This window comes from Ambystoma mexicanum, chromosome 12, assembly GCF_040938575.1.
Source record: "Ambystoma mexicanum isolate Mex_15411 chromosome 12, UKY_AmexF1_1, whole genome shotgun sequence".
NCBI lineage: Eukaryota > Metazoa > Chordata > Amphibia > Caudata > Ambystomatidae > Ambystoma > Ambystoma mexicanum.
The window spans coordinates 617,013,721-617,027,788 of NC_090936.1; the positions used below are offsets into that span (position 1 = coordinate 617,013,721).

A 14,068-nucleotide genomic window follows, 5' to 3' on the forward strand; every position below is an offset into this window, starting at 1 on the left:
ATGAACTCCTGCGTGGAAAACACGACAGAACACACGATAAAAAGCAGTAAAGCACAAGGATACGGAGGCCCTGTCCCTCCAATGCATTTCGAGCATCACAGTATCCTTTTATCAACCTCAGAATGATGAAGGGCTGAGTTGAGGTGTTTAAAGACTAAATCAGTGACTCACCCCTGAAGTGTGCCTGAAATAAACCTTTCATGAGTCTAGCAATTATTACATAGAATTCCAGAAAGTTATTCCTATTTAGCATCACTGCTCTAAGTGTTACACTTGTGGAACCCCCTGTTTTTTTTTAATTTTATTTGCCTGAACAAGAAAGCCAGCCACTCCAGAAACAAAGCGCCAATTCTTTTTTTAGGGATTGCAAGGGAGACCACAGGGGTAGCATGCGAGACCTCAGGGGTCACAGCTGCAACCCCTGTCAAGTCCCAAATGACATCCCTGCCATAACCTCCTCCCACACCCCAATCTACTCGCCTCTAAAGACCAATAATATATTTTCCGTTAGCCCGCCTCCATTAAAAAATGCTGTGAAAAATACAGGGTGAAACGGCCACAACGAGATGGGTGGTTACAGATTAGGGTGGAGTAATGTGGTTATGATGGAGTGCAATTAAAACACATCATGCATTGGCATGCTCAATAGCATTCATTGCTAACAGCTGACTTACTCTGTGCCAGGCAGTATCAAGTGGTCACAATCCAGTCCAGATAGAATGTGTGTGGGGAGAACTGTGCGGAGATCAGTTTCTGTGTTTGAATCTAAGTTATGCCATTGCTGCCTATAAATATGTATTTCAATGTACCCAATATTTGCTTGGGAAATAGGCATTTGTTTGGGAAATATGGCCTGATATTTAAAAAAATATTACAAATGTCAAGGCCAACCAGTGACTAGAAGACTATCTTGACTTCTGGGAAGAGAAACAGACTGTAGTCTCAAGGCACTGGATACAGCCATTACTGTTGCTCAAGGTGGTACCATGAGCTCAGAAAAGTCCCAGCCACGGGTGTTGCTAGGTCTGGAAAAGATCCAGGGCTACACTAATGCCTGTATTGTCGGGACTCGGGGCTAGCTAGCCTTTTGGTTGTAGCCCCTGAGCTTCTATCAGGGGCTACTACTAAAATTCCTGGGTCTAACACCCCCCCTGGCAACCCCATCTAGCAATGACTACCAGGTGCAGAGATCATGTACAGTGCAGTTCACTGGCATGAATTCCAGTGCGTCTGCTCCACCTTTCACTTGTGAATTAGGTACAGCCAGCCTCAAGAGTGTGGGGTGCACTGAGTTGTCAACATTCCTTCCTCTCCTCTATCTCTAGCTCTACCTGTGGTGTTCCCCACAGGTCTAACCTCTCTCCCTGGCTGTTCAACCAATACCTGGCACTTCTTGCCGACCACATTGCCGCTCTCTGCCCCGACTTTCAGTGTTATGCGGATGACACAATTCATTTTCAGGCTCCCTTCCGCCACTTCTTCTCCTTCTCTCATCTCCGACTGTCTGTCTGCTATTCAGGAGTGGTGTGCCGCCAATGATCTCTGCCTTAATGCCAGTAAGACTGAGATTCTCCTCATCGGCACACCTACTCCCTCCTTTCATTTTTTGGATGTTAAGTTTTTATTTTCACAATACAAATACAATTAAACTCACCCATATTCAATCAAAGTCAAAACATAGTAACCAATTCAACACAAACCAATTCTAAATATTATAAATAAGAAAAAGAATAAGGTGGATGAAGAGGAGAAAAGGAAGAAAATAAAAGAGAAAACATAGGAGCCAAGGACTGAAAATTACAATTGCAAGAAACTAAACAACAGACACAAAACCATTACATTCCTGTCACTCTCTGGCCGGCCTCTCTTGGCCCTCTTCCTGCTCCCACCTTTGAGGCTAAAAACCTCGGGGTCATCTTCGACTCCACACTCTCCTTCTCTCCTCAAGTCGCACTACGAGCTGCACCTCCTCAGAGGTATTCTTCGTTTCCTCTCCTTCCTCCAGAAGCTCACTGTCTCCAGAGCTATGGTTCTCTCTAGGCTGGATTACTGCAACAGCCTCTTTCTAGATCTGCCTGCTTCTACTCTCCGCCCTCTGCAACTCATCTAGAACAGTACCGCAAGACTTGTCCTTGGCCTCAAGCCCAGGGATCGTATCCCTCCAGGACTGAAATCTCTGCACTGGCTTCCTGTGGCTGCGAGGATTAAGTTCAAGACCCTCTGCATTGTCCACAAGACCTTCTGGGGCCTGGGTGCTCAATACCTCCAACTCTCTCTTCCTAAATATCTTCCTTCTCAAGCTCTTCGCTCATCTGCCTCCAACTCCCTTAGGGTCAGTCGCTTCTCCAAGCAACAAGTTGGTGGTAGATCTCTTTCTTCGGCTGGGGCCTCCCTCTGGAACAGCCTTCCATCCTCCCTGAAACTGGAGGAGAATCATCTCCGGTTCTGGAAGCACCTTAAAACCTTGCTTTTTGCTTCTGCTTTCTCTTCTCCTCTCCCCTGCTGAACTCCTGGCTGAAACTGAATCTGCATTGGTCTCCTGGCCACCTCTTGGTCTCAGGCCCAGGTCCCCTCCCCCGCCAGTTGCACCCCTGCACTGCCTCCCTGGAGACCTCCGCACTTGGGTACTGTATTCTGTATCCCTACAGTCCCCTATCAGCACTTGACACCTGATGTCTGTACTTACCCTTGCACTTTGCACAGCTGGCCGCACTTTTTACTTATTGCTTTATTTATTCTATTTATTTTTCTTACTGTCGATCCCATGTACTGCACTGTCCCTCCCCCTTGTTCCCCGCACTTTCCCCTTCCCCCTTCCCCTGAACTTGTGCAATCTCAATTTCACCTGGCCTAGTAAGATCGTTGTCTCTGTCTTCCCTCTGTTCCCCCTCCCTTGTCTCATCGCGCCTTGAAACACTTGTGTATAGGCGTGTTATAAATGTCATATCATATAAATAGTGAAATATTAATGTGACTTATTTAGCATCAGAATGATGAAAGACTGAGTAAGCCCTCTCAGAGTGTGAACTCAGAAGCATTCCACGAGCACATTTGCCAGCATATCAACACCATTCAGAGCAGATATATGCATTAGCAATGATGTACATACCAGGTTTGATTCGACCCGGCCAGTAGGCTATGGCGGGCTCTCTCACACCACCCTCATAGGTCGTGGCTTTCCCACATTTCAAAAGTCCTGAGTTGCCCCCACGGGACTTGCGCATGGTCTCTGGCCTGGATGGAAGAAACAGAGAAAGAGGGAGTGACAACAATGCACACATTTTTATGCACTAATACCTTGCCTATTATTTGACTAACTGATGTGACTATGAAAAAAAGGCATCTATGAACCAATATCCTCAAATGATGCTTGAAATGGATCCCTTATAGTTTTCAGCTTGCTATTTCATGTTTGTCGTGCCAGATTTCTCCTTCTTCTAAGCACTGTAATAACAAGTGTTATTATCACCCAATTTAATGGTACTCAATATACCGACATCAGAAGGTTGAAGGTATGAATCAGGCCGAACAAGGTGAGAGCTTGTCTTGTTAGATGCCACCCCTCTCATTGCATATAATGTATCCCGCAGAATTACTGCCAGAACTGATCCTGTAAGAGACAGTGAATGACAGAGCCGAGGGGGCGAATCACTGAAGTTAATGGAGATGGAGATAAGAGTGAAGGCTCAAGAAGTATGAGGAAATGTTAGGGCATAGAGTAAAAGAAGCTAAAAGAAGAAGCGGGATGGAGGAGTCAATCCAAGGGCAGGGGAAAGAAAGACATTGGTATTACCGGTGCCAGTGATTCAGGCAACTATCTGCCTGAAGGGGCCTGATCTATCGGTAGGTCAGGCCTGCCGGGAGATCTGTGGCCTCCACCGGCAGACTTGTGCTTTGCCGGTCCCGAAGAAATGCTGGTGCCGGAATATCAGCATTTTCTCTAGACCTGCAAAGTTGTAATGAGGCCCATTATCTCCAATGTGAAGAGGAGGGAATTAGAGGAGATTGGGAGTAGAGGGGAATGGGGGTTGCAGGAGTGCAGTGCAATGAATTGACGATAGGTAGAAGGAAGCCAGTACACTACAGGAAAGGACTGAAGATAAACTGGATAAAAACGAGGCAGGTGGATAAAGTATTGGACGGAGAATTGCCAGGGTCACTTCTCAGATATTTTAGATGTGCAATAATTTCAGACCCATCCCTAAAAGCACTGGAGTGATTGACACTGAGCATTTACTGGAACAAGGCTTCACCAGCACGAGCTTCTCTGAGAAAAAGAGTGTGTAGGGTTTACAGAAACCAGGAGGCGACAGGGAGTGGCGTGAAACATGCCACGGCAACAGTAGACTTAGTTACACAAAACTGATTATAAGTCAAATATTTACAATGTGAAGCACAGGAAGACAAACTGGACTGACAAGAAACACAGGATTTCCTTGGTTAAGTGCAAAGTCCGCCTGAAAACCCAAGTCTGCAGGGTTCATGGCCAGCTCTATTGCCAGTCGGCCACATTGCCTAAACGCATGGTCAGATGCTGCTGGGCAGCTGCGTGTCCCGGGGGGCGGCCATACAATTGGGCAATCGTCATAAAGGGAATCATCAGGGCAATTCAGGTCTGGAAAAGATCTGGGGCTATGCTAATGTCAGGACTGTCAGGACTCGGGGCTAGCTAGCCGTTTGGTTGTAGCCCCTGAGCTCCTATCAAAGACTACAACCAAAACATCCGGGGCCAACGCCCCACCCCCACCCAGCTGTCCCCTAGCGATGCATAGGAATTCGTGCAATTGTACTTCGTAAACCGTTTGGGAGATACCCTCATCTGAGTTGCATCCATCAAGTATTTTAAACTACTAGGCGACCCCCCTCTGAGCTGCACCCGACACATTATTTTCACGTTATGATGCTCCCATATAAGTGGGCTCGCCCGTTGAGCTGGGCTGCTTCTTTAGGGCGGTTGTCAGACTGATTTGCATATATATGGCTGCCGCTCTGGTAGAATGCATTATTAATGTGTGCCATCAAACACTAATTTGCAGACATGTTTGGAACTTGTACATTAAACACGGTGACTTCACAGGTGAGCTAGGGCGTGGGGATAGAGGTAAGCTAGGGTGGAAGAAAGAAGGGGTGAGCTCATTTGGAAGGCAGTAGGTAAGAGTGGGAATGGTAGCAATGGGTGAGCCAGGGTGAGCGGGGGTAGGGAGGGCTGATGTAGGATGTGTAGATTGGGGGAAAGGTGGGGGAAATCGCTCAGGTGAGCGGGTGTGCGTGGGAAGTGGTGCGGTATGGGGGATGGAGGAGGACAGGTAGGGTGGGCATAGGATAGGTGGGCACCTGTGAGGTAGGGATGTTAGGGATAGAATGGAGTGGGGTGGGATAGAGAGGGTGGGTGTGGTTAGGCTGGGTGGTGTGGTAGAGAGAGATTGAGGGGAGAGGGAGAGTGTGTAGAGAGGGGTGACATATAGGGAGAAGTGGGGTATAGTGGATGTTTGGAGTGTGATGGGGAAGAGTGCATTCAGAGTAGAGATGGGTGCATAAGGGTGGCGGGTAGAGTGAGGTGAGGAAGGGTGGGGATTCATTGGGACTTTTAGAAATCCAGCTCGCACTTTGTCGTTTTGCTCTGAGACATAAGAACATGAAGGCGAATCTACCTCTCTTTTTTGACAAACAATTTTACTAGTTTTGTCATGGAGTTGGTTTACTCACAAAATGTTAAGCATGACTTCCTAAAATATGGAATGACAGCCACGTTTTGGAGTTGGGATTGTGTGGGTTCCTCTCCCAAAATGTTGGCACTCCCGCTCTCCATCTAGGAATGATCAAGAGCTAAATGGGTGCTACTGGGTTTCAAACCTGCGACTGAAGGCTATTCACAGATCTCGGAGGCAAAGGCTTTACTCACTGAGCTATCTTAGCAGCCTGATCGGGTGTGTGGTGCATTCGGTTGATTCCTTTCGCTGTGTTTCCCTGCCCAAATGAGCTGCAGGGGTGACGTATGCTCCGGAGATACAGGATCTCAAGGGGGCAATCCCGGCATACTGCTACAATCCCGGCATACTGCTACAATCCCGGCATACTGCTACAATCCGGGCATACTGCTAGCTTTTTCTCCCCATGCCAAAATACGGTACAGTCGATGCTTCTCCTTTAACTATAGTTGCTTCTGGCCAGAGGCCCAATCCACGCTTTTCAAAGTGCACCTCCCCCTCCCTTATATGTATCTGCTGTTGTCCAGTGATTGTTGTTAATAACACTCAGGTAATGATCTGATGCAATGCAAAGTGCTAGCATAGATCAGGAATCTGCTCTCCTGACACCACCCGACACAAAATGTGCAATGGGAACTCACCAACTCACTTGGAGCCTCTGCATAACTGGTGATGTACCCTGCCACCACCCTGGCGAGGTTCACAGGGTTGGCAATACCAAAACTCATTCTATGTAAGGGGAGAGATACCACCGGAGACTTCTATTGCCCAGCCGTACCCATCAATTGGCAGACTGGCTATATTGCGCAATAAGTCTCCAGGTCTCTGGTACATGTGGGGCAAACGAATCGATTCCAGGCTTAGTCTTCGGTCTTAAAGACCCCTCGGTGCCCTACCCATGGGCATGCTCCCTATATGTGTTGGGTCTCACCAACCTCTTTTGAGGCCATGTGAGTGGCCCTGTTTTAGTTTCCGTACAGTTAGGGACAAACGTTTTGGGGTGCAATTGATGAGCTATGCCTGAGCATCTCGCCATTTGCACCCAAAAGATGCTCTGTTTGAATGGGGCATCATAGAGATGCGCAATCAAATGCCCTCATGTCCCCTTTTTACTATATGGGGCATTTCGACACATTTTAAAGTGCTTCACTTATTCAAAAAGGTCCCCTATGCCTGTTTGGAACAGGTGTATAGAAAAAAACATTCCAAGACAGGGTAATTTCATACGCTGTCGTGCATTTTGCAAGCGTGAAAGTGTGGTATGAGCTGCTCCTGTTTTACTTGCATTTCTATCCCTGATACAGGGATAGACATGTTTAATCTTACTTTTTTAGCATTTCACAGTGGCAGCCCATTTTTTGGGCTTGCCACTGTGAAATGTACTCCCAGATTCCACGTCGTCATCGGGACCCTATAATACATTGGTGTTGGGAGGAAGCTCCAGACACTAATTCATGTAAGGGGGCTGGCCCGTGCATATTTTACACTGCTGTCCAGCCCCACAGGCCAGCTCTGAGAATAGCTGGAAATTGAAAAAGTGCCTTTTCTGGGCTTTTTTGATTAGCAATCTGCCTCTTACTGTCCTTCCTTCCCCAGGGAAAGTGTGTTAGTTTCTTTTCTGTTTACACGCCCATTTTGTGTATATCATGTACAAGTGGATGGTTTCCCTCAAAGCTATGCAGCCTTATAGTTCTAGGGTCCACTGGGTCAATGCATCCTCCCCTCTCTTGGTGATCTTCATGGAACCGGCCTTCTGACCCATCATTGGCCTCCTGCTTGCACACATGTCTGGACCTTCCCAAAGGTAATACTGGATATCACCCTTGTCTTGTCTAGATATTTGCAATCCAGCAAATATTATTTCTCTCTCATAGTTTCACTAAACCAGCAACGCCCGATCCTCACCTAGCCAGACACAAAAGGCATAGTCACCAGAAAATGGCTTAATTAAATTCAGCATCTCCCTCTTAGACTTAAAAACAGGAGCCATCTTCCCCTTGCAAGTCCCACGTGCCTGCAGAATCCTCTCCATGTGTGCTGGTGTTCAAGGGCTGCTATCCTCTTGTCATGAAGGCTGATCATTTGCACCTGTCTGGTCTTTCTCCAAAGACTCTAGCTTTCCTCCGCTTTCACAATGCTCTCATGATATTATTATTGTATATCTTTTGATAGATTTTAATCTCTCCAACCGATTTAATTGAAGCTATTCCATGTGCTTGCTGGCATTTCAATGAGGATTTGTATCCTAATGTTACGTCATTGACTACTCTTCTGCCGAATCTGCATGTGTCTAGTGTGTAACAATCATACGACCTGCAAGGCCATTATTCAGCAATACATTTAGGGATGAAAATGAGACACGTTCTTCTGTTCATCGCCCATAAGACTCACCCATTATCAGAAGTGAAGAAAACAAGTGTGTCATTTGCAACTCCAAGGTCCTGGATGGTGGCCATTATTCCACCAATAGAGCCATCAAATTCCATCAGGGCATCTCCGAAGGGGCCTCGCAGGGACTTTCCAGTGTACTCCTTGCTTGCAAACTGTGGGTAGTGTGTGTGCTGGAAAGGGATGCAGTTCAGAACATATGGTTAACTAGCGCAACATACAACAGAAAAAGCTAGGCCATGGCTCAATGTCACACCTACATGTGAAGCGTAGTAGAGGAAGAAAGGTTGCTTCTGCTTGACTGCATTCGCTATGAAGTTCTTGGAAAAGGCATTGTAGCGTGGCACCAGCCCTGGGAAGTCCACCGGCTGCTCGATGATCTCCCCGTTCAGGAATACTGGGAGAAGGACCACGTCCTGGTCACAAGTACCAAAACACTTTGTATCTGGTGGGAAGCAGGTGAGATTCTGGCAAGGCCCCTTGGAATAATAACAAACAATGAGATTAAAAGATAGGCCAGGGAAATAGAAATAGTGAGCTCTGCACAGTGAAGGGTCTTTCTTTAATTCTTGGTAGCACCAGCAGGATGGCAAAATGTTCAGCCATCTTGCAACATCTTCGCATTTGTTTTGTTTTCTTTTAGCAGGAATTATTACAAGTATTCGTTGTGATACACACGGCGAATTGAATACATTGGTAGTTGATTTGCACGTATTTTCTTCTGGGGTAGAGTATGCTCTTTCATGAGGCCCCAGGCATTTTGGTGAATTCAAAGCATTGTGCAAAGAGAACAATGCAGATTGAGCAAGGGCCAAGAAAAGAACACATTCAGAAACTTGCACGTCTATTTTAGAATAGTTTTTCAGGCTAAGCTTTCCTGATAGTGTGTTCTAGATTCACACAATGGTGCAAGATTCCTCAGAGGCCGCTGTGATGTGCAGCGAGGAGGCATGCAGGAGTCGGTATGCGGACTGCTCTCACATCATAGAGATTCCCTGGATTCTGCAAGTGTGCATGGAAGGACTTGGGCAGCCATTGGTCGAGTTCAGGATCATAATGCCCATCTTTCTTATAAAATGAATGATATCCTAACAATTGTTACCTTAACCAAAGGAATTAACTATTGCTGATCCATGATTTAAAGGATGCTCACAAATTACTTTTTTCCTTGCTCTGCTCATGTCTCACTTCTGATCTCTTTGTTTTCCCATCTCTGTCTTAACCCCAAGAGCCAGTGCCACTAGTATACAGTCCTGGTTATCTATATTCAGCAGTCAATATCCTCTACTTTAATGCTACTTCCATCAGAAATGACCCTTAATGATTCCGATGTGTGTCCTTAAAAGAGACCTCCCATCAATGCTTCTAAGATCCTAGTTCTGTCACACCTGCCTCAATTTCATTCAAGGTCTTGCCTCCTTGTAGTGAGTAGCATTGCTCCTAGTTTCTCGCTTTGCATGAGGCATCTTCCCTGTGAATTTGGCAATGTACCCCACCCCACACGTCTAGCGCTTGCTCGGCAGCAAGACATGCCAGACCGACTTACTCAGGCACGAGCTTCCAACACAGGACTTTTCAATAGTCGCAGGTTGGAAAATCACATTATTTGCCCACTATATGCCAAAACAACATGACCCCCCAGCCCCCGGTGCTATTAGTCCATCCCACTCCACCCATCCCCTTCACACATGAACTCCCTCGGCCTTACCTGATCATGGGAGTAAGGAACTCCAAGGAACTCATCAAAGCCCTGATGTATGGGAAGGAATGTTCCATTGGCACCGAGGCCAAGGTGCCATTTCCCCACCATTGCAGTCACATAGCCACGGGTCTTCAGCAGCTCGGCAATAGTAATCTCAGTAAGTGGCAGACCGCCGATGGAGCCAGGGTCAAACACACTGGGGTAGACCCCAGAGCGCATCTGATACCGGCCGGTTAATAGGGCTGCCCTGAAAGAAAGAACAACATATTTCATGTTTGTCATTATGTTATGCTATGCTATGTTGATTTATACTATGCGCCGAAACCACTTGCAGGGTCTCCAGGTGCTCGCGTGGCTCTGTAAGAAAGTGGGTGGGGTCGATTAGTGGGGGAAGAGGGATAGGATCGAGGTTGTGCTCTTCCGTTAGTGCTTGCAGAACCAGGAGAAACTGGCGTCTGTGCGGGTCAGCTTCCTGAGCAGTATGATTTGACTGTGTACGCTGGGGTTATTGTTTCCGGAGGGGCGGCGTACACAGTCTGGGTTGTTTGTTATTTGTGGTAGTTTGTTGGATGTGCGCCTTGGGTATTTTGTGTGTAGCAAGGCTAGCCCATTTGGGTGCGTGTGGTACATGGGAGGTATGCGGGAAAGGAGAGAGGAGCAGGGGGAGGTTAGTAGTTAGTAGCATGTGTTTGTTTTACTGTCGGTTCCATTATCAAGTTGATACGTTTCTATTTTTTTTTTAAAAAATCGTTATTTATCATTTGCATAGTACAACATTAAACAGAACATAAACAGACTCAGAAACAATAGGAATTACAATTAATCTAGTCATCATCTCATTAAGGGAGTAACGTGAACTTGTCCTGGCCATACTCACAAAATTGCTTGTTTTATGGCTATCGTAAACTACCGAGCCCATACCTTGTTATTAAACAAAACCAAGAGCATAAAATACGAACATCAGTCACGCCACACACATACATCACAAGCACCCCATCTGTTTTTGGACTATGCTTTTCACTTGCTGGCAAACACCGAAGGAATGGTAATATACACAGTGGTTTCATCGCTTATATGCTTTTGGCCATTTGGCAGCATTATATTCTCCTCGGTGCCATCCTTAATGTAGTAATGATCCCTCCCATGGGCGCTGGCACCTACTAGTTCTTCCCCTCCTTACTGAATTAGAACGCCTGCTTGGCCGATGAAAAGGACTGCATGGTGTGATGAACAGCTCGCCCAACATGCTCTTATCATTGCTCTGCGAACATTGGGCCTCATTACACGGTAGGCGGTAAGGGTTTACCGGTACCGGTATTTTCTCAGTACCGGTAAATCCTTACCGCCTTACTACGAGGTCCCTTTGCGGTTTGGGGAATTTAACGCCTGCTTTTTGCAGGCGTTAAAAATCCAACCCGCAAAGGGACCAGGGAGCCAATTTGCGGTACCGTAATTAGCGCCTTCCCCATTCCCATTATGTCCTATGGGGCAAAAATGGGAATGGGGACGGGCAATGGAGGAAGGAGGAATTACTGCCTTCCCAACCTTGGAATAGGGCGATAATTCCCCTTTCCTCCAAGGCGGTACCGGTAATTTACCGGCATGAACCATGGCGCTAATAGCGCCATGGTTTACCGCCTACCGTGTAATGAGGCCCATTGTGTGCATGAATCACAGCAGTTCATTGCTGCATACATCTTCTGTTGCCTAACTGTATATGCAATTCGTGATGCATGTGTGTACAAGTTGTGTCCCGCGGTGTAGCTTTTTCACTTAAAAGTAAAGTTCATAAAAATGTCCTGCCTCCTTGAATTTCTAGAAATATCTGTTGGTGATCTGAGTAAAATGTGTCAGCATAAGTGTGCCCGTTTTGACTTCATTTGCATCAGAACAATTAAAAGCTGGGGCCAGATATATGAATTTACTTGTATTTATAAAGGCAGCTGTGCACAAAGTGCCTCGCATTGCACGCCCAAAAAACAATTTCTGCTCTTAGATTGCCTACTTCACAATGAGCCAATCACTGTAGTATTGTGACAGTAGCTCCTTTTCAGGACAGGGTTCGAAATGCGAGTGCATTGCAAAGTTGAACGTGGAGACACGGGTCCATATAATGGCTGCCATCTCTGGTTCAGCTGGTAAGCACAATGAAGGAAAGAGTCAAAACATGTTTCATGAATATTCATTATGTGGGCATTGTGCAAATCTTTGAGGTTCACTGTGTTTCCCTTTGCTTTGCAAAGAGTCTGGCTGTGCCTCAGCACTGCGATACAGAAGCACAGTGCAGAGTCCGACACAGCCAGTTCCATACATCTAGTTCTGTGGGTTTTTTTTAAGCACGTCAATGGATGGGTCCCCTTTCCAATCTCACGTGTATTATAAATAAGTAATGTATATGTAAAATAAATAAACAAAAAAATGTGCTCACTCTATTGTTAATCAGCAGAGCAACTAACCACAAGAGGGTTCTGATTGGACTAATGCATCCAGACTTTCACTCCTGGACTGGAGCACAGCCCTTGAATAGAGTGTGCAAACACTAGAAAACGAGTGCACTGCAATACACGGCATTCACGTCCACATCTCCCACTATGTGCAACTTGTTTCTGTTGCTGCCATCGCCTTAATCGTCTATTTAGGTAAAGTGCTGTGGCAGAGTTGCGCAACAACAATAAACACTATTTAGGAAGACAGTGTATACTTGAGAACATTACAGGAGTTCAGAGAACCATAAAATAAAGCCAACACCTGCTGGATAAGTCTGTGAAAAACAAATATTTAGTCCATCCACACTCAACTGGCCACTGTTGTCGGATGATCAAAGATCATTAGTTGCCCAAAATGAAGAGTAATATAAGAATTCCTCCACTAATGCAGTGCAAGTCCCATGCGAGTAGTGGTCATCTAGGCAGGATGGAACCGGGACATTATTTGAATGTAGATCACTGATGACCTTCTCTGACTACACCAGTTCCTCTCCAGGGTTGTCCAACACCAGGCCTCGAGGGCCGGGCTCTTGGTGGGTTTTTAGGATATCCCTCATCAATATTCATGAGGAAAAATGTCCATACAATTAGAATCATTGTATGCAAATTTACCTCATTAATGTTCATGAGGGGTATCCTGAAAACCCGACATGGATCTGGCCCTCGAAGCCTGGAGTTGGACAACCCTATCCAAGTATGCCCTTAACTTTCGCCTGTACATTTGCGGTTCATTGATGATAACTTTAAATGGGCTGAACCAATTAATTAACCAGACTAAAATAGTCATTCATAAAGAGCATCACTGATGTTGAGTTTTATCTTGGGAAAGTGCATTTCAAATACCCCTTAATCAGGTCAATTATTAACGAATAATCAGCAGAGTAAACAAATCCCTGTCTAAATGCAATTGGTAAATGGCTTACATAATCTTTAAGAAATAAAAGACGAAGAACCCAGCATTCTTGGCTGCCAGCTTCTCACCTGGGAATGATTCTAATCTTTAATTCACAAATGCAGTGGCACGTGAGGGCTTGTTGGGCAGAAACCTGTGCAGTTCCCTTAGGGACCACTGAAAAAAGTTTAAGACTACAGGTGTTAGCAGTAAACCCAATTGGTAGCAGTCTGCACCACCCAGATTTACCTGGTAGCTGTGGCTGAGCAGTCAGACAGTATATAGGGTATACACAATAGGGCTAAAAATACAGTAGCACAAGCAGACACTGACCAGAGCTTTGGTATAAATGTATTTAATTATTTATTTAAAAACACACTTGTAAAAATACACTGGCACTAATATGTCAAGCAAGTTCAAACACAGTCACTAGAAGTATATACACCTCCCTAATTAGTTATTTGACAAGTCTAGGTTAAGACACCACTTATTTAGCAAAACAGAGGTGAGCACGTAACCATAGATGGCACTCCAATAATTTGTTAGAAAAGGGAGAGAAAGGCAGAATAGGAAAATCACACAGTACCAACACTTTTAAGAAACCACAGCAAGTCAAGAAAGGCAGGGTCTACTGTAGAGCAAAAGGCCAGGCCCACTCTTGGAGAGAGCAAGGTGGAATGTGCCCAAGATCACACAGTGGAAATGCACTCAAAGTCTTTGCAGCTAAGTCAAAAAGAGGTTGGATCAAGTTAGAAAGGTAATGTTAACAGGTCCGAGGTCACCCCAGGATAGAGAGTCAAGGATTTACGGAACACCTTGGACAGTCTGTTGCAAGGGAGACCAGGCGGCACACAGTACCTGAAATGGTGAGAAAGCTCCAGCGGGGGCAGTT

The 14,068-nt window shown here is 45.9% G+C and overlaps 1 protein-coding gene across 2 annotated transcripts in view; it reads right to left on the minus strand.

The window, feature by feature from the left end:
* Nucleotides 1-14,068, minus strand: part of LOC138513907 (arylsulfatase A-like) — a 184,235-nt gene that overhangs the window by 137,442 nt on the left and 32,725 nt on the right. For both annotated transcript variants that reach the window (XM_069629049.1, XM_069629048.1), the window contains exons 2-5: nt 9,805-10,045; nt 8,357-8,575; nt 8,100-8,269; nt 3,110-3,234 (exon numbers count right to left, since the gene is read on the minus strand). In XM_069629049.1, coding sequence (XP_069485150.1) covers nt 3,110-3,234; nt 8,100-8,269; nt 8,357-8,575; nt 9,805-10,045 — 755 coding nt within the window. The remainder of the gene's footprint in view (nt 1-3,109; nt 3,235-8,099; nt 8,270-8,356; nt 8,576-9,804; nt 10,046-14,068) is intronic.